The sequence below is a fragment of the Monocercomonoides exilis genome, assembly GCF_001643675.1.
Source record: "Monocercomonoides exilis strain PA203 chromosome Unknown scaffold1-2713096, whole genome shotgun sequence".
NCBI lineage: Eukaryota > Preaxostyla > Oxymonadida > Polymastigidae > Monocercomonoides > Monocercomonoides exilis.
The window spans coordinates 2,642,501-2,660,209 of record NW_027150546.1 but is presented as its reverse complement, the minus strand read 5'-3'; the positions used below and the strand labels follow the sequence as shown (position 1 = coordinate 2,660,209).

Below are 17,709 nucleotides of genomic sequence, written 5' to 3'. Positions count from 1 at the left end.
TTTCTTCTGGGTGATTTCACTGAATCTTCTGCTTCACTTGCAAAGTGATGATGAGCTTCTTGAATCCACTCAGTTAAAAAATTCTTTACCATAGTGAAACACAATCAGAAACTGTTTTCATCAATTTATCGGAATATTTAGAGTTTAAAACCGTTTTGAAATCATTTTCACACAGCAAAACTTGAAGCAAATAATAACCGCGGTTTGAGACACTTTCGAATTGTTTATAGCAAAATGAGAAATCAAATGAAAGGATTGTGTTATTGGCTGATAAGAACGTGAAATAGCGGTGTAAAGAAAATTTGAATTTTTGCTAAATTTTTTCCTTTATCAGAATGACGAAATACAGAAAAAGAGAAATGTTTCTTGCATCGTAGAAAATTCACATTGTTCCTTTGACAATTTTGTTATTCCATGAAATTAATAGCATGAATGCTTACGCTGAACATTTTGCATCAAATTATTTATTTGTATGTGAATACATTTCCGTAGAAGATGTTCTGAAACAGAACAGATATTTGAAAAGATCATCATATTTTGCACAGATTTATCTGATGAAAAATTCACGATCAAGTGTTTGGGTTTGCAAAATTTTGATATTGTATTGTTTAAAAACAAAGAACAAACTGAATTAATATTGAAAACAAGCTATTATTTTTTCATCGAACTGCTATCTTCAATGCTATTTTTGAATATCATGTGACCGTCAATTCTTCACATAAACAATATCGAATGTTTTATTATGATCAGAAAAATAATTGCTGAAATTTTTAATGAGAAAACGATAGATAATGTTTTTTCACTTTTCTTTTTTCTCACGAAAATATTATTATTACCTAAAGTTAAACAGAAGTGTCATGAAAATGATGGAATAATATGATCATTTAGTGAAATGAGCAAAAAAAATACTTTTGTGTTTCAAAATAGCAAATGCTCACTCAATAAATTTTAAAAAACTGTTTTTAACATAAATTTTATATATACTTGTTGTTATATTTGAAAATTCAACAATTTTACGAAACATGAAAAATGACCGAAAATTTTAACAGAACTTGCATGCTTTCAAAAATAATGACCCAAATAAACAAAACTATAATGGAATTGAGAAGGGATAAATCATTGAAACATAGAGGAGAAGGGAAACAACCTCTTGTGACGTTTGACGTGAAGTTCTTGATTGAAAGCATTCCAGATTGTTTTGAGGGGAAGGCGGAGGAAGCATCATTATTTTTATTTGCTCTTCATGTTGGAGCAAGAGCAATTACGTGCGGAAATGTTTGGTTGTGTGACATTAGAAAAGAAGTGAAAGAGGATGATGGAAGATTATTTGTAAATGTTCGATTAATGAGGTGCAAAGGATCATCAAATTGTTATCATCCTGTGACATTAGAAAAATTATCTGAGGAAGACAAATCTCTTGATGCTGTTTATTGGTTGAGAAAGTTTATTCTGAACAAATTTGGTTTGGATTTATACAATGAAAAGTTGTGGCCTTTGAAGGAAAATGGTGATAAACTGTTATGGTCATATGGAACTGAAGAAATGAGGACAAGGTTGAAGAAAAGATTGGAGCTTGCGGGATTTCCTCCAGAAGAGTTTGGATTTCATTCTTTTCGGAGTTGTTTTCTGTACTCAGCAATTTTGAAGGCAGGAGTGAATAGAGAGGAAAGAGATGCAGTGTTGGAAACGTGTGCTTTGATTGCAGGGTGTATTCCTTTCTCTAAATCTGAAATGACATATGTCAAACGAGTTGCGACAAGAACAATAATTGCAACATGAAATATTATTGGAAAAAAGAAGGAAAAAAAGTCATTTGTTGATAAGAGAATGCTGACAATTCAAAATTATCACAGAATCTAACTTCGGACACAGAAGAAGAATTATTATACGACACTTTTTAAATTTTTATTCAATAAATTTTTAACAAATTGAAAAGTGAGAGAAGGAATTCGCAATTCAACAGATACGTGTATACACTTGTTTCAACTTGCTCTTTCTGAATACACAAAGGAAGAAGCAAATTTGGAGGAAAAAGCAAAACAAAAATATGAACCTCTTTGCGAGAAAACAACATCCCGTTTCTTTTCATCAATCAAATCGAATGCAAGAGCTGAAGTTAGGAGGAAAGATTTGATATTTATTTTGAAATTGGATCCTTCTTGTTTTGATGATATAGTGGAGATTTTTTGGACATATATGAAAGAGAAAACCTTTGTGAAAATGTTTGTGAGAGAAAATCAAGTTCATATGGAGAAACAAAGTTTGACGAAACATAAATTGGAGAAATGAGAAAAAGATAAAAACGGAAAAAAAAATGAAATGTGGACAAAAGAAGAAGATAAAATTTTGTGAAAAAATAGAAATAAAAAAGAAGAGTGGAATGAAATTTGTGAACTTCCTGAAAACAAAACTGCTTCAGATTGTTATGACAGATGGAGAAATCTAATGAAAAAAGAAGAAAGAGAAGAAAAAGAAAAATACAACAAATAAAATTTTTATTTATTTTTCACATTTAATTTTCTTATTCATGTTTTTCATTCTTTTTCATTATTTTTTCTGAATCCATTTTTTTCATTTCGATGTTATTTCAATAACAAATTTCAAAAAAAATAGGAATATTATTGAAACTTATTTCAAATAATTATGAATTTTATGGCAAAGGAAATAACCGCTTTTTAATTAAACCACTTTCAATGAATGTGATTGTGTTGTCCAAAAAACGAATAAAGTGAAGAATTCGAAGCTTCTCATGATAAATACCATCAGGAATGTTCTTGCTTTCATTTTATCTCTCTTGATTCAATGCAAACGTTGTATTAAAGCTGAATTAAAGAAAATGTTTCATCGATTGTTTTTTCAATGATAAAAAAATGATAAAGAATAATTCCTTCATTGAAGTCATTCGTAATGATAAAGTGAAAGATTTATAATTGCGACATGAATTGGTGATGTCAAACTCTTTCTTTGATTAACAAAAGACACACATCTAACAAAAACATTTGAGGTGAATGACATTATCCGGTTTGAGTGAATTTTCACCTTTTCATTTGGCCGCATCCCTGAATGACCAACCTAATCGGTAGGCTTCAAAACTCGTTATGCTCAGTGTCCGGATAAGGTGACATGACTTTTCTTCCTCTTTCCAAACCCCACACTTCCCCTCCTTTTTTCTCTTCCCACATCCTCCATTCCCTTTTTCATTTCCATTGCAAACCTCCGTCCTTCTTCACCACTTTCTTCTCCAGCTCCACCTTCAATTCTTTTAATGCTTTCGGAGCATCCACTCCACACTTTGTTCTTTCGCTTTGTCTCTTCCATCTCCTTAGGTTGCACAAGCCACCTCTGCTGCTGCTTCCCTTGCCACAGCTACCGCACACGGCACACCACAATCACCACCACGACTATCACACTCACCGCACTCACCACAACATGATGAATGATTGTCCACACATACAGCTCAAACAGGCCCCGCCAACAGCCCTCCCTTTTTTTTCTCCTTTTCAGCGAAATTGCTGATGTCGAGTTGAATTTTCCCAGATCCTTTGCCTCCTTCCCCTGCCCTCACTCTGATCCTTTTTACCCTGCCTGCTCCTCCACAGCCAGCTCCTCGCTTGAATACACCACATGAGCTTACACAACCTCCCCCACCCCATTCTTTTCAATTGCATCCCACACGATCCTCCTGTACTCCAACCGCTCCGTGTTCTGCCTTGTGTTTTCAAATCAGTATAACTTCACTCGCTCGCTCCCGCTACAACCCGCACAATTTACTGGATGTGCCGCCTGCATTACACCAGCCCCCGTACTGCAAACTTCTTCCAACTTTGCTTCCAACTGTGCACATAGTTCTGCACCACCGACAGATCCCCTTCAATCAGTAGATTGTTGTCCACGATCTCCACCCCATCCACCACCACCACGCCCCTGCGCTGCCCGATCCCGCCCTTCGACGAGTTCACCACGCTCATGTTCCACACCCTGCACTCTCACTCCTCCACAAGCACCAGCTGCGACACCATCCTGCACAGCCCGCTCCTGCTCCTAGAATCAAATGCCTCGCTCACTGATGTGCTACCCAATTTCGCCCGCTATCTCCACCACAGGATCGCATCCGGAGCGCTCTGGCTCTGCGCCTCCCCTCTCATCACACACTCCTCAACTCCAAGCACAGATCCTTTATTCCACCCCAATCTCCCATCCACATTTTCAAATATCGTCGTTTACACCAATAAAAGCAACTCCATAACCACAACCAGCATTGCTAATGCTCTGCACTTTTCGACGTACCCTGCCTGCTGATATATATCCACCACACCACGCTTATTTTAACACACGCAATCCACCTCTTCCTGCCATTTGCATCTTGTGCTCAACCTCTAAACTCCTGTTATTGTTTGAGTTTAATAGGCGTATCTTTTGTCCGCTCCATATATACGAGAAGAACATGCTTTAACGTTAGAAATGTTTAGAAATAATAATAGAAAAATTGTGAAAAAGAAAATTATTCACAAACAATAAAAACAAAAATTTTTGCAAGTTGAAAACTTTAATGAATACATTTTTTCAAGTTAAAAACACATACATTTGAAAAAATGGACAGTTGACTTAAATCACGTCAGTGACAGGCAGTGACGCGAGTGCCGTGATATTATATCATAAAAAAGATCACGAAGCAACCCATTGTTCATTTTATTGAATTAAAAATGAACAACAAGATAATAATAATTAGAATTTTGACATCCAAAATTATATTTAATAAAGTTGAAATACTTATCTATTTCACTTTTCATTTCGATTTTGAATTTCAAAAATTATATTTTTAATAAGTGATAGATATTTTTTTCTTTCACGTCACGTCACTCCAAAAATGTTCACATCAAAAGGAATGTGACGCGGATGTTTCATCAAATGAACTATTGTTGATTCAAAGATCTCCATTTTATTCTATCAAATCAAATATATTTGACTTATATATACTTAGAATTAAAGTTCGAAAAGTCGTAATCTGAACAATTGTTGTTGGTGTGATACGTTCAAATGTTTTTTTTGTGATGATCGTATCACAATTATATTTCCTCCATTTTGCATTGTTAGTCAAGAATTTAATCTTCTCAAATGTGTATCCAGTTTTCTCTGTTTTTAATATTCAGAAAAATTCCTTTTTCTTCTCTCCCTGTGCAATTTGAAGAATCTTTTGCATTCAACTCTGCTTTGTCAACAACATTCTTCATGTTTGATAAGAAAATATACAATGTTAATTAAGAAATGTCAAAAAATTTGAAAAAATACAGTTAATTATTAAAAAAGAATGCATGCACGCGTTAATCCAATGCTTCTTTTTCATGATCACCATGGCTTCATGCGTATGTCCTCATGCTGCATAAAAATTTTCATCTTTATAATCTTAATCAAAATTCATTAAGGAAAGAAAGAAATATAAATAATCTTTTAGTGTGAACTTAAATATTTTATCTATCCATTTGATTTGTCTTATGTTCGCAAGCGGGGGTTCAATTCATGACGAAAGAAAGTTATTTCTTATTTGGTACTGAATTCTTTCATTAATGAAAAAGATAATGATTTGTAACAAACTTTTTATGCAATTATAGATCTCATTCTGACATAACTGTGCACCGTTAAATATTGAAATATGAAAAAGTCGAAAAAAATCTTTGTAAGGACTTTGTGGAACATTATTCATACAGCAAAAAATTTTGTCCCATTATGTGGATTTTTAAAATATAATTGAGGGATTGATCTAATAATTTTTATCGTTCAATTTATTTTTATTTTGTATTTTATTTCTCAAAAATTCCTTGATACAAAAGGTTAATACAACAATTGATGACCTTTCATCAACTTATTATTTCAAAAATATCAGTTATTGCTAATTTTTTGAAAAAACACTCATATTAATGGTTCATTTTTTATAATAGTTTTTTTTGCGAGAAACAAAATTTTTCTCGAAAAAACGATCCATGGAAAAGTTTTTAAATAATTTTTGCTTTTCAAACATCGCAAAAAAATCTTTAAAAACAAGAATTGCAAAAGGCAGACAGTTTCACCTGTGCAGGAATAAAATTAATAATTGATTAATGATAATTGAAATACAAAAAATATGGGACTTATTTTATCTGTTTTTATTTCTAATTATTATTTTCAGTTTCTTTCCAGAGTTTTATTTAAAAATTCCGACGTATAACTAACCCTAACCCTTATTGTTATTGCATATTAAAAACATATCAATAATTGGAAAAGGAAATAATTTTATTCAACATTATTTCTAAATTGGACAAACCGATCACGTTCAAAATTGGTGCATATATGCATTATTTGATAGTGCATAATATATTGCATTTTGATTGGGATCTATTCCATTCATGAAAAGCAATGACTGAAATGATCCAAAAAAGCAGGTTATTTTCTATGAAAAGATAATAGTTTAATCACACCAAGTTTGGTACAGCGAGCATGTGGTTTTTCATCCCTTCTACAGCCTCAGCATCACATTGGGAACGTTTCATGAGGTTTAGGCGGAGTTTCGCTACATATTTTTTTTGCGATCAAAACATTGATCACAATTTTTTTTGGAATTTTTTGATCAAAATTTTTCAAAGAAATTATTATTAATACACTCAAAACCGGATATAATCGCATTCGTATATTGTCACATTATTCGATGCACCGACATTTTTGTCCAATTTTTCATTCATTTCCAATCGCATATAATCAAAGGGCTGAAAATATATAATCACTATTTTTTTCATTATGGGTGGATTTTTCAATGAAAAATCGATTTTTTGATCAAAAATTTCAATTTTTCGCTTTTTCAAAATATTGTTTAAATAAGTCTGAATAACATAATAAAACAATAAAAATTGTTATTTCTATTGAAAAATGTGTATTTGTCAAGTTTTTTCAAAAATAAAAAAATTGACCCAAAATTAATTATTTCAAAAATAAAATTTCATTTTTTTCTGTGTTGAGTCACATCGTTTATAATCACAATCGGATATAGTCACAAAAAGTCGAGCAAAAACCGATGTGATTAAATCCGGTTTTGACTGTAATTTTTTTTTCTCCACAACTATGAATAACTGATTGGAGATTTTTGGAGCATATGAAACATGTGTTGAGGAGTTGCACATATATTATTTTCTTCAAGATCCTAGACACATGTTGCAAAAAACATTGAATTTTTTCATTATTCTTCAAAATGAAAAAAATTTATAAAAAATAGAATAACAATATGATAACTCTGGAAAAAATATATGTTCTGTGAATGATAATAGTGCATCGTTCTGATATATTTGCACTTAGTTTCAATGAGCAATTGGTTGGAAAAAATCATTAACAAAATTCAGATAAAGGGAATTTTGATATTTTTTTAAGATCTTTCCGTAATTTGAATGTTTAAAATTAAGTATATATACAATTAAAAATCTTCTTTTGTTGGACTAAAATTGTCGTTAAATTCTTCTTTAATATTTTCATGGAATGCATGAATATTTGTTTGAATTATCTGTTAAATTAAAAATTGTTGAATGATTTTCTTTTAATTTATCTATTAAAAATATATTTAGCAAAGAATAAAAGCGCTTCATGCTATTCATTTGAAGCGGAGGCAATTTTTGCGGAAGAAAAACGACTGATGCTGCACGAAGAATCGCAGTGGCCTGAAGACAGCATGGAAGAAGAAACACCAACAAAAAAAAATTTCAGGTTATTTTTGTGAATTTTTTTATCAAAGAATTTTTACAATAAATGTTTTTATAATATTTATTAGATAAATTAACTCAGCCAACTTTGATTGAAGATGAAGAAAGCGATTGAGACGTTTTTTATATTGAAAAAGAAATAGAAAAAGAAAAGGAGAAAGAAATAGAAAGAGATTATTTTGGAGCAAAGGAAATGGTTATTCCCAATTTTGAAAAAGAAAAGAAAAACAGAAAGAACAATTAATTGTTCCTCTTACCACTGAACTTTTGGAAAATGAGAAGGTAGTTAACAATACTGAAAAAGAAATTGAAGATGAAGATGTTCAATTTTTGCAAAGAATTGTATTGAAAATGACAGTAAAAGAAAAGAAACTCAGCGGATATAAGAAAGCGTTGTCGATGAAAGAGTGGTGGAGTGAGTTCTTTGAAAAGGCCGAACAGAAATGTTCCCAAAATGGATATTACGATGAATATTCTTTAAAGAAGAGATGAAAAAACTCAGTTGAAGGTTAAATAGATATTCCTTTGTCATTTTTTCTTTCATTTCTTTCATGTGAAAATGGCAAAAAAATTTTTTTATTGTAAATTCATGAACACAATGATTTGCATAAATTCTTCCCTTTTAATTGCATAGATATGACCAATTTCTTGATAAATTAATAAATCAAACAATTTTGACTCGAAAATTGCAGCTTCGCAATTTCGTTTGATAAAACAACAAAAAATCAAAAATTTATAATTTGACAATGTTTTCTTAAAGTGTTAGTTGGCTTTTTAAATAAAATGAAAAAAATAAAAGGAAAAACAAAAAATAAGAAAGAAAAATGCCTTTTCAAAGAAAAACTCAATTAACTTTTTAAAGAATATCTTTATCTTCTCATGAATATAAAATGAATATTGTTTGAAAATGTATTTTTATTAATTCAATTCATTTTTGCATTTTTAAAACATTCTCAATAAAAATTACAAAAATATTATACCCCATAATCCCTTCACATCAAATTTGAATTCAGATCAAAAAACCATAAATAAATAGAATAGCAAATCAACAAATTATTGCTCAAATAAGAAATTCAACTTCATTTTGCGCTTATAAAGGGTTGTTTTTGAATAAAATTTCATTTCGAAAATTTTCTTCCATTTCTTTTTCATTGAAATAGAATTTTCAAGATATTTCGTTAATTGTTCTTCACAGCAAATTTTCATGAAGGATAGGTTTGCAGACATTTAAAAATCTTAAAATGAGGTTTCTCAATATTTCTTCCTTTTGTTATTTGCTTTTCTTTGAATCACAAAACTACTTGATTGAAAAGAAGTTGAAAAATTCTCGTTGAATTGCAAACTTTGATGCAAACTCCAAATGAAAACTTCTTCTTTCACTTCTTTCCCCTTCTTCTTCACATTTGCTGCATTTGTGTGTGCTTCTTCGATCGATTTCGCATGCTTCATTTCACTTCCATTTGACAAGTCTATCTTCGACTGAGTTGCAGAATTATCACTGGAAAAAAAACTGTTCAGAAAGAAGGAATTAAACTCTAAATAAATCTTTTATGAGCCAATTGAAGAAGAAGATGAAGATTCAATGAACTGAAAAAAGAAGAAATGAATTTCTAAACTCATTTGAGCTTCAACAAAATAGAATCGCTTCATAAACTGAGAATTATAAGTTTATCGCCGTGACTGTATTTGAAGCTGATGCTTCATTAATTTATTCTTTCTCTTTAAGCTCTGCACATTCCGCCTGTTCGTCTCCGAGGCATTCGCCTTTTGTTGTCAGAATCATCACTTGTCTGAATAAAATGGATTCATATGGCAACGCTTATCAAATTCGACAGCTTCAATCTGCAAACATGCTTTCAACTTATTCTTTGTCCTCTTATCTTTACAGAATTCTCTATTTTCCTATTCTTCTTTTTTTTCCTCTTGTTCAGCTGTATGTTAAGATTCTATTCCACCAATTTCAAAGTTGTTGCATCCACTTTAGAGTTTATAGCTTCCTTTTCTCATCTATTGTAATCAAATGAAGCATCAAGCGGATTCAAACAAGAACAGGCGAATGCAGAGAAGGATAAAACATGAAAGGCTTTGAATCAAAAGGAGAAATTGAGGAGAAGTTTAAGTGAAGAACATGAAGAGGAAGCTTGTTAACGAGTAGAAAGAGGTTCAACGCATTCCATTCAATGAATCGCATTCTTTGCCTCTTGCTATTAGGAACGAAGTGAAGCCATTTTTTCCTTTTCCACCTTCTCTATTCTGGAGTGATTATGCATTTGTCCTCTTTAACATCTTCTCAAAATGTTCATTTTTGTTCTGTATCAGCCTCTTCTTCATTTGTGCATATCGACATGGTTATTTTTAAGTTAGTCAATGAAGTTGTTGAAGAAGGAGCAAAAGTTGAAGAAGAAGAAGAAGGAGGAGGAGGAGAAGAAGAAGAAGAAGAAGATGATGATGAAGAGGAAGAAGAAGAAGGAAGAGGAGGAGGAGGAAGAGGAAAATAAAGCAGAATTATTTCTTTTATACCGATGATGATGCTGAGGTTTATTCATTTGTCTTACTCTTTTCTGCGAAGTTGAATGTTTTGATATGCCTTTTTTGGAATGCTTCGAAATTTCTTCTTCTTTCTCTTCTCTTTTATCTTCTTTATCTTCTTTATCTCTTTCTTTCTCTTCTCTTTGATCTTCTTTATCTCTTTCTTTCTCTTCTTCTCCCTTCTTCTTCTTCTCCAACTCGTTCCTCTTCTTCTCGTTCTCCTTCTTCCTCTTCTTCTTCATCCTCTTCCTCCTCCTCTTCTTCTCTTTCTTCACTTCGTTCATCCTCTTCTTCTTCTTCTTCCTCCTCCACTTCTTCTTCTTCTGTGTTCCTTTTTTGCCCTGACTTTTCAAATACAATTTCCGAAAAATCAGAAATAGAAAAAGCGCTTTTGATTTAAACGAATACAAAATAATGAGAAATGCTCAACGATAAACTACAAGAATAATAACGTTGAAAATGTTTTGAAGCTTCAAGAAAGCATTTTATGTAATCTTCGTATCCTTCTTCTTCCAATTTTTCATATATCTCCATTTTCGTTATCTTTCTTTTAGCTTCTTCAAATTCATCATCCTCCTCTCCTTTCTTTTCTTTCAATCGACATGAAACATTCAAAAAGAAGTCCAAGCAATCATATAATTTCTCTTTATTCAACGTTGATTGTTGATTCTCCTCCAAAACAGCATCAACTGCTCCTCCTTTCAACAAGTCATCAATTTTCACAGTCCTGTTTCCTGATGCTCTTTGAATGCATAAAATGCATTGCTTGCAAATATCTCCGCAATTATCCTTCGCTGCTCTATATATCTGAACAATTCTGCTGAAAAGGCCAACACATTTTTCATTCGGTAATTGCTTATAGAGAAAATAAATCTCAAGTGTTTGGATCCATCTCCTGATTACCAGCACTTCATTCGCTTCATCTTTGCTCATTTCCTCTTCTTTCTTCTTCCAATCAACGCATTTCATCAATTCTTTCAATTCTCTCATTGCCTCTTCGACAAAATGCAGTTCATTCACAATCACTTTTTCAAGACTTTTGTCTTTTTCCCATCTGTATATAAAAAATTGCCAAGCAGATTGATAGGCCAGATGCGTAAGATTTCTGTGTTTCTGTTGATGTTCGATGATTTCTCTGATTTCATTCAAATACAGTTCTCTTTTCATTTCCTATGCAAAAAAGGAAGAAAAATACAAATAATAAAACATTTTAATTTTGCAACCAAGCAATCAAGCCAGCTCAACACACTTGAAATTGTCCAATATTTGACAAAGCCAACAAACCCATTTCCACTTTTTTTTGTGCTTCCTCGTTTTTCTCCTTGTTCAAAGAAACTTTCAGAAGACAGGGAACGCAAACCGGAAATAGATTTGAAGAAGCCCACCTGTTCAACAAAAAATAGCATTCGCAAAGATCAACAAGAAGAGTTTTGTCTTTTTCTTCTTTCTTTTCTTCTTCAATAATCATCTGTTCGAATCTTCCTCTCAGCGAAGATGCAAAAAAGCATGGATTACTCACGCTTTTCAGCACCTTGCAAAATCCAACATGCTTCAGCAGCAAAATTGCATTTTCCATTGATATTTTCTTTTCTTCAATCATTTTTTCTATTTTGTCGAATGTTTCTTCTCTGAAAATTGATTCGAATACTTCTTCATTCATTCCATCAACTATTTCATTCATTTCTTCAATTTTCTGTTTCTGCTCAGTGTCGGTGCATTGTTCCATCTGTGAAAGTTTCTCTAAAAAATATGAAAAATCAAAGAACAAATAACAATCATTTGTTCATTCAACCATTCATTTCTTATAAAACGCTGCAAACCAAGAAATATTTGACTTTTTGAAGTTGGCTGAGAAATCACAAAGTGAATCAAAAACAACAAATAAATTCATTTTCGAAATATTCGTGTTTTGTTCAAATTAAAAGATTTAAAAGCACCAAATCAAAAATTTATATAGTCAAATAATAAAGGATTTGAAACCTCTTTTTCCATCAATGATTTTTGCCTCAAAGCAAGAAAATCTTTGAATTAAAAAATTTCCTTTTTAAACAAATAAATAAGGGTGAGCAACCTTTAATTATAAAAGAGAAGATTTTTGATTTTTGATTTCCTGCAATATGAGCATGTTTGAGCTGCTTGAGGAAATGACCACAGATGCATCCATGCGAGTTATAGCGTTGCAGAAGGGCAGGGATTTTGCCTGCGGAGTGAGGAGCGAGTTGCTGTTTGCATCGATTGGTTGCGAAAAGTGAATTGATGGGGGAAATTGCATGAAATATGATCTTTGCAATATATTACAAAACATATAGCATAACGCTGGCTGTGATAATTTGAATGAAAAATAGCTTTAGGAAGATGCTAAAAAAAGTGAGCAGAATATCAGAAAAATTGAATTGAACCGCTTTGTCATTTCGAGGGAAGTGCAGTGTGCTTGGCGTATCTTTTGCACAGGAATAGTTTTGCGTTATTTTTTATTGGAAGGTTGGTTTTGCGGAAAAGGAAAGGAATTGGGGGATTGGACAATGGAGGAAGCGAACAGAGCAAAACACTCAGCTGGTCTTAACAACAAACGCATTGCCATTTTGCACCAATCCTGCATGGAAGCTATCAGCAAAGACATGGCGTTGAATTGGGCTTTGAAAAGGAGTTAATTTGGAGGATATCTGTTTTCATCTAATATCACGACCAGCTTCACAATGGATTCTCTGCGTTCGATGACGTTCTTTGCCAACCATTTATTGTCCAGTAGTCTGTTTTTTTTATGTGGCAAGAGGCAATTTTGGAGAGCAAGAAAGACTGCTTGGCTGATTATAACCAATCCGTTGGAGAAGGGAAAATATTTCGAGGATAAAAAGATGGTTTGATTTTTTTATTTCATTCATTTTTCTTTAAAGGTGTTCTTTGAATGAATACAGAATGACTATGAACAGGAATGCCGTTGAAAGAAAAGCCTTCTTTTCATTTCGCGAAAGAACCATAAGTTTTGGGATTATCCTTGTTTGCCTTGCATTCAACGATGATATTCGTGGCTTCTGCCATCTATTTTTCATGATTCATCATCGATTAACTCATCATCTTCTTCGCATTCATCGTCATTTCCAAGAATTGTTTGATGGAAACAGCAATTTTGATGCTTCAATGGAAAGATTCACAATTTCTGGCGAAATATGCAGAATTTAAGTTGGAATTGGAGTGCTTCCAAAAAGAGAAGAGAAAAAGGAGGGAAGATGCAGCGATGGACAGGAAAACAAGTGGAAAATGGTTGTGAACAAGAAAAGTGGATTTGAAGAAGAAGAAGAAGAAGAAGAAGAAAAGAGAAGAGAGAAAGAGGAAATAAGCTATTTTTGAAAGAAGAATTGGATATTTTCTGATGAATGAAATGAAAGAAGAAAAGGTGTTCCTCATAATGAGGAAAGAAAGCACAGAGAAAGAAAGCAAGAGAGAAGAAGAAGACTTCTTTGAAATCTGCTTTGAGAAAAGATGAAGAAAATGTTTGGATTAATTATTCCGGCAAACTTCCCAAAAGATGAGCCAAAAGGGGAATTTTAATGGAGAAAAAGGAAAATATTTAAGGAAAGAAGAAGAAGCAGAAGATAAAACCAAAATAGAGAAAATCAATCAAAGAGAAATATTTCTCCGATGCTGCTAATTCTCCGAATTTGGTTCAAAAATCTTAAAAAGCGAGATTTTGAGGATATAAGCAGAAGAAAGGAAGAATAACAATAAGAAGAAGAAGAAAGATGAGAAAGAAAAAGAATTTCATCAGATGATCAGAGCGAAGAGGGATAAAATTTAATTGGGGAAAAGAGAGAATGAGTGAAAAGATTGTCCTGTGAAAGATGGAAAAAGAAGGGAAAAGATGAATGGAAATGATGAAAAATGAAAAGAGAGGGAAAATTGAATTGAAAAAGAAAAACAAAAAACAGTTTGGCATTTTTTTCATTCATTGAACAACAGCAATATACTCAGAAAATAACATTTCTTTTTCTTTTCCATATCATTATCATTATCATTCTCTTATTCTTCTTCTTCTTCTTCTTCTTCATCTTCTTCGTCTTCTTCGTCTTCTTCTTCCTCTTTTTCTTCTTTGCCTTCTTCTCCTTCTTCCACTTTTTTAAATTGGAGCAGCGCGCTGATATTCTTCGCCATTCCGGATGCGGAGAAACTAAGAGAAGAAGGCAGCAGAAGATGATCAGCCATCATCAGCACCTGCGATTGATCCTTCGGATGCCTCGACGGTGGCAGCGTCATACGCGTCGGTAGCAGCGATGGACGACATCGAGAGGCAGTTGCGGATTGTTGTATAAAAAGCAGCTGAAGTATATGAAAATTACAAGAAGTCGATACTGAGTGCGTTACAAATGCTGCTGAGATATTATGAATCATTGTGTGCGGTGCTGTATGGAGGTGTTATGTGTGCACACGATGTGGTGCTTTTGGTGATTCTTTCTGTTCCATTTGTTGGTCAGGATCCGTCGCTTGCAGCGTTTGTGGACACGAAGTCAGGGAGAAAGCGGACCTTTGATGCTGCAGATGTGAATGCGTTCCCATCGATCTACGATCTGTTTGACCCGTCGCTGCTGCCGTTGGCGATAGCGCGGCTGGTGTTGCGATCGCAGCAGTCGAGGCGTGTGGTGGAGAAGTTGAAAAGCAGAGAAGCAAAGAAAAAAAAAAAGAAGAGAGAAGGGAAGAAGAAGAAAAAGAAAAGTGGAAAAGATTTCAAAAAGAGGAAATTTAAGCGAGCAGATGATTGGCGAAGAAAATGAAGAAGATCAGAGGTGATTGAGCAACAGATGGGCAGGAATTAAACTGAGGCAGAGGTTCCGAGGTTGGAAATGAAACTCTTTCCTTATTTTCACAGCAAACACTACTAAAATCAATTGAAAAGCCAATTTGCCTCAGAGGCAGTTAGAATTGTTGCATTCTTTGAAAACATCAAGCTCATCCTCACTTCGCCCTTATTAGCGTAGACAGATCATTTTCACAGCCTCCTTCCATTTGTTGTCTTTGTATTTCTCATCTTCAAATCACAGAAACTCATTTGATTAGAAAGACGCCAAACTGAATTTTTTGTTTGATTGGCATATTCTTAAAACAAAACATGGTTAGTTGAATTTATCTTTTCTTAAAATAATTTTTGAATTAGCAAAAATTGATTTGTTAATTTTATTAAAATATAAAGAGGGAGGAAAAAATAATTAATAATTAAGAAAAAAAGGAAATAAGTCAAAAGAAAAATACAATAAATAAATTCAAAATAATTGAAAAAATAATTGGAAAAATGAAAAAATGAAGTTAAAAACAAAAAGGAAAAAATAATTTTGTAAAATCAAAACATTGTTATGAACATCTTCAATTGTTCTGCTGAAATGAAAAAACAATTGAAAGCAAATCGAAAGGAGATCAAAATGAGATATCTTCGAAGCATGTCCAAGCATCTGCCAATGGAGCAAAAGGATCTTCAAAGAAAGAAAGAAAGAAAAGTCATGAATTAAGAAATGTCGCAGAATGTTCTTAACTGACATGCATGCCTATCTGCTGATTTGTCTATTCAAACTGTCGAAAAAAAAATATTTTCAGCGCTTATGAAGCAAACCTTCTTGCTGAATTATCAGATTTCTTCCATTTCTGCTGCCTCTATTTCAACGCTCTCCATCTCGCATTCATCTCTGTATGCAACGCATTGTTTCATCGGTGATGGTGAGATATCTCATTTCAGCCAATATATCCTCATCATTCCCTTCGCTATTCAATCCTAATCGACAAGTGCATTTTCTTTCCACTTTTGCCCCGATGCTTCTTTAAACTTTCTTTGATCAAATTTATTGTCTTTATCATTTCTTCATCATCATCTACTGTATCATCAAATTCATTATCTATGTCATTAGCGGAAATTGATTCATCGTTCTTCATCCATTCTGGAATCTCATTCCCAACATATCTTTCCCAATAATCTGCCATCCTTTTTCCATCCCTGTCCGCAACCCGATTGTCATGTCTCATCCATTCTGGAGGTTCAGTTTCAGTAAACTGAATCCATTGCATCGCCATTGTTCGCCCAGGCATATCAGCAAGTTTGTTGTCATTCCTCATCCACTCAGGTGGCTCTGTCTTGACTTCTTGAATCCACTTCATCGCCATTGTCAAGCCATAACAGTTTACAAGTGTAGCATCGTGTCTCATCCATTCTGGTGGGTCTGTTTTAACACATCCAATCCACAGCATGGCCATTGTTCGTCCTTCCTTATCAATAAGAGCAGGATCATGCCTCATCCATTCTGGAGGCTCTGTTTGAATAAACTGAATCCAATTCATGGCCGTTGTGTTCCCATTCTTATTGGCAAGTTTAATATCGTGTCTCATCCATTCTGGAGGCTCTGTCTGAATATGTTCAATCCAAAGCATGGCCATTGTCAATCCATTCTTGTTAGAAAATGTAATGCCATGTCTCATCCAAGTTGGTGGGTTTGTCTTCACATTTGAAATCCACAGCATGGACATTGTTTCTCCTTTCTTATTTCCAAGCGTGATCCCGTGCCTCATCCACACCAATGGGTCTGTTTTAACAAACTGAATCCACTTCATCGCAATTGTTTCACCATTGTTATCTTTTTTTGCAATTTCATGCCTTATTGACAAAGGTGGTTCTGTTTTGACTTCCTTTATCCAATGCATGGCCATTGTTTTTCCTCCATTATCTCCAATTGCAATGTTGTGTCTCATCCAGTCTGGCGGTTCCGTTTTTTTCTCTTCAATCCACTTCATCGACAATGTTCTCCTATCCTTGGTGCGTTGTGTGCTATCCATTATCATCCATAGTGGTGGTTTTGTTTTAACATCCTCAATCCATTTCATGGCCATCGTTTTTCCGTTTTTATCTGCAAGCTCATTGTCGTGTCTCATCCATTCTGGTGGTTCTGTTTTCACATGATAAATCCATATCATGGCCAGTGTCCATCCGTTATTGTTGCGAAGTGTGATATCGTGTCTCATCCATTCTGGAGGTTCTGTTCGAACATATTGAATCCAGTACATAGCCATTGTCCAGCCATTTTTTTGTGATAGTGTAATATCGTGTCTCATCCACTCTGGTGGGTCTGTCTTCACATATATAATCCATAGCATGGCCATGGTTGACCCAAAATTGTTGCTAAGTGCAATATTATGCCTCATCCATTCTGGGGGTTCTGTTTTAACGTCTTGTATCCAGAACATAGCCATTGTTGATTCAAAATTGTCGCGAAGTGTAATTCCATGCCTCATCCAATGTGGTGGTTCGGTTTTGACATGATAAATCCATAGCATGGCCATGGTTGATCCAAAATTGTTGCTAAGTGCAATATTATGCCTCATCCATTCTGGGGGTTCTGTTTGAACAAATTGAATCCACAACATGGCCATTGTCCATCCTTCCTTCTGAGTTAGTGCAATATCATGTCTCATCCATTCTGGTGGGTCTATT

General features: G+C 33.6%; 7 protein-coding genes across 7 annotated transcripts in view; 2 read left to right on the top strand and 5 right to left on the bottom strand.

The window, feature by feature from the left end:
* Nucleotides 1-1,095: 1,095 nt before the first annotated feature.
* On the top strand, nt 1,096-1,779 carry MONOS_14185 (uncharacterized protein; the record flags this gene model as incomplete). The annotated part of the gene is made up of 1 exon (XM_067866965.1): nt 1,096-1,779. The coding sequence occupies one exon, from the start codon at nt 1,096-1,098 to the stop codon at nt 1,777-1,779; it is 684 nt and encodes a 227-aa protein (XP_067736641.1).
* A 1,323-nt stretch (nt 1,780-3,102) lies between these two features.
* MONOS_16904 (uncharacterized protein) lies at nt 3,103-3,844 on the bottom strand (the record flags this gene model as incomplete). The annotated part of the gene is made up of 3 exons (XM_067869777.1): nt 3,103-3,366; nt 3,464-3,654; nt 3,814-3,844. The coding sequence occupies 3 exons, from the start codon at nt 3,842-3,844 to the stop codon at nt 3,103-3,105; spliced, it is 486 nt and encodes a 161-aa protein (XP_067736640.1).
* A 26-nt stretch (nt 3,845-3,870) lies between these two features.
* On the bottom strand, nt 3,871-4,204 carry MONOS_14186 (uncharacterized protein; the record flags this gene model as incomplete). Its single annotated transcript, XM_067866966.1, has 2 exons — nt 3,871-4,041; nt 4,151-4,204. 2 exons carry the CDS (start codon nt 4,202-4,204, stop codon nt 3,871-3,873), a joined length of 225 nt encoding a protein of 74 aa, XP_067736639.1.
* A 6,196-nt stretch (nt 4,205-10,400) lies between these two features.
* MONOS_14187 (uncharacterized protein) lies at nt 10,401-11,973 on the bottom strand (the record flags this gene model as incomplete). Its single annotated transcript, XM_067866967.1, has 3 exons — nt 10,401-10,592; nt 11,151-11,417; nt 11,497-11,973. The coding sequence occupies 3 exons, from the start codon at nt 11,971-11,973 to the stop codon at nt 10,401-10,403; spliced, it is 936 nt and encodes a 311-aa protein (XP_067736638.1).
* Nucleotides 11,974-14,264: 2,291 nt separating this feature from the next.
* Nucleotides 14,265-14,498, bottom strand: MONOS_14188 (uncharacterized protein; the record flags this gene model as incomplete). Its single annotated transcript, XM_067866968.1, has 1 exon — nt 14,265-14,498. The coding sequence occupies one exon, from the start codon at nt 14,496-14,498 to the stop codon at nt 14,265-14,267; it is 234 nt and encodes a 77-aa protein (XP_067736637.1).
* A 110-nt stretch (nt 14,499-14,608) lies between these two features.
* MONOS_14189 (uncharacterized protein) lies at nt 14,609-15,358 on the top strand (the record flags this gene model as incomplete). The annotated part of the gene is made up of 1 exon (XM_067866969.1): nt 14,609-15,358. The coding sequence occupies one exon, from the start codon at nt 14,609-14,611 to the stop codon at nt 15,011-15,013; it is 405 nt and encodes a 134-aa protein (XP_067736636.1). The 3' UTR covers nt 15,014-15,358.
* A 9-nt stretch (nt 15,359-15,367) lies between these two features.
* Nucleotides 15,368-17,709, bottom strand: part of MONOS_14190 (uncharacterized protein) — a 3,154-nt gene continuing 812 nt past the window's right edge. The window contains exon 1 of the mRNA XM_067866971.1: nt 15,368-17,709. This exon is cut by the window's right edge and continues 812 nt beyond it. Within this exon, the coding sequence (XP_067736635.1) occupies nt 15,993-17,709 (1,717 nt within the window). The 3' untranslated portion in view covers nt 15,368-15,992.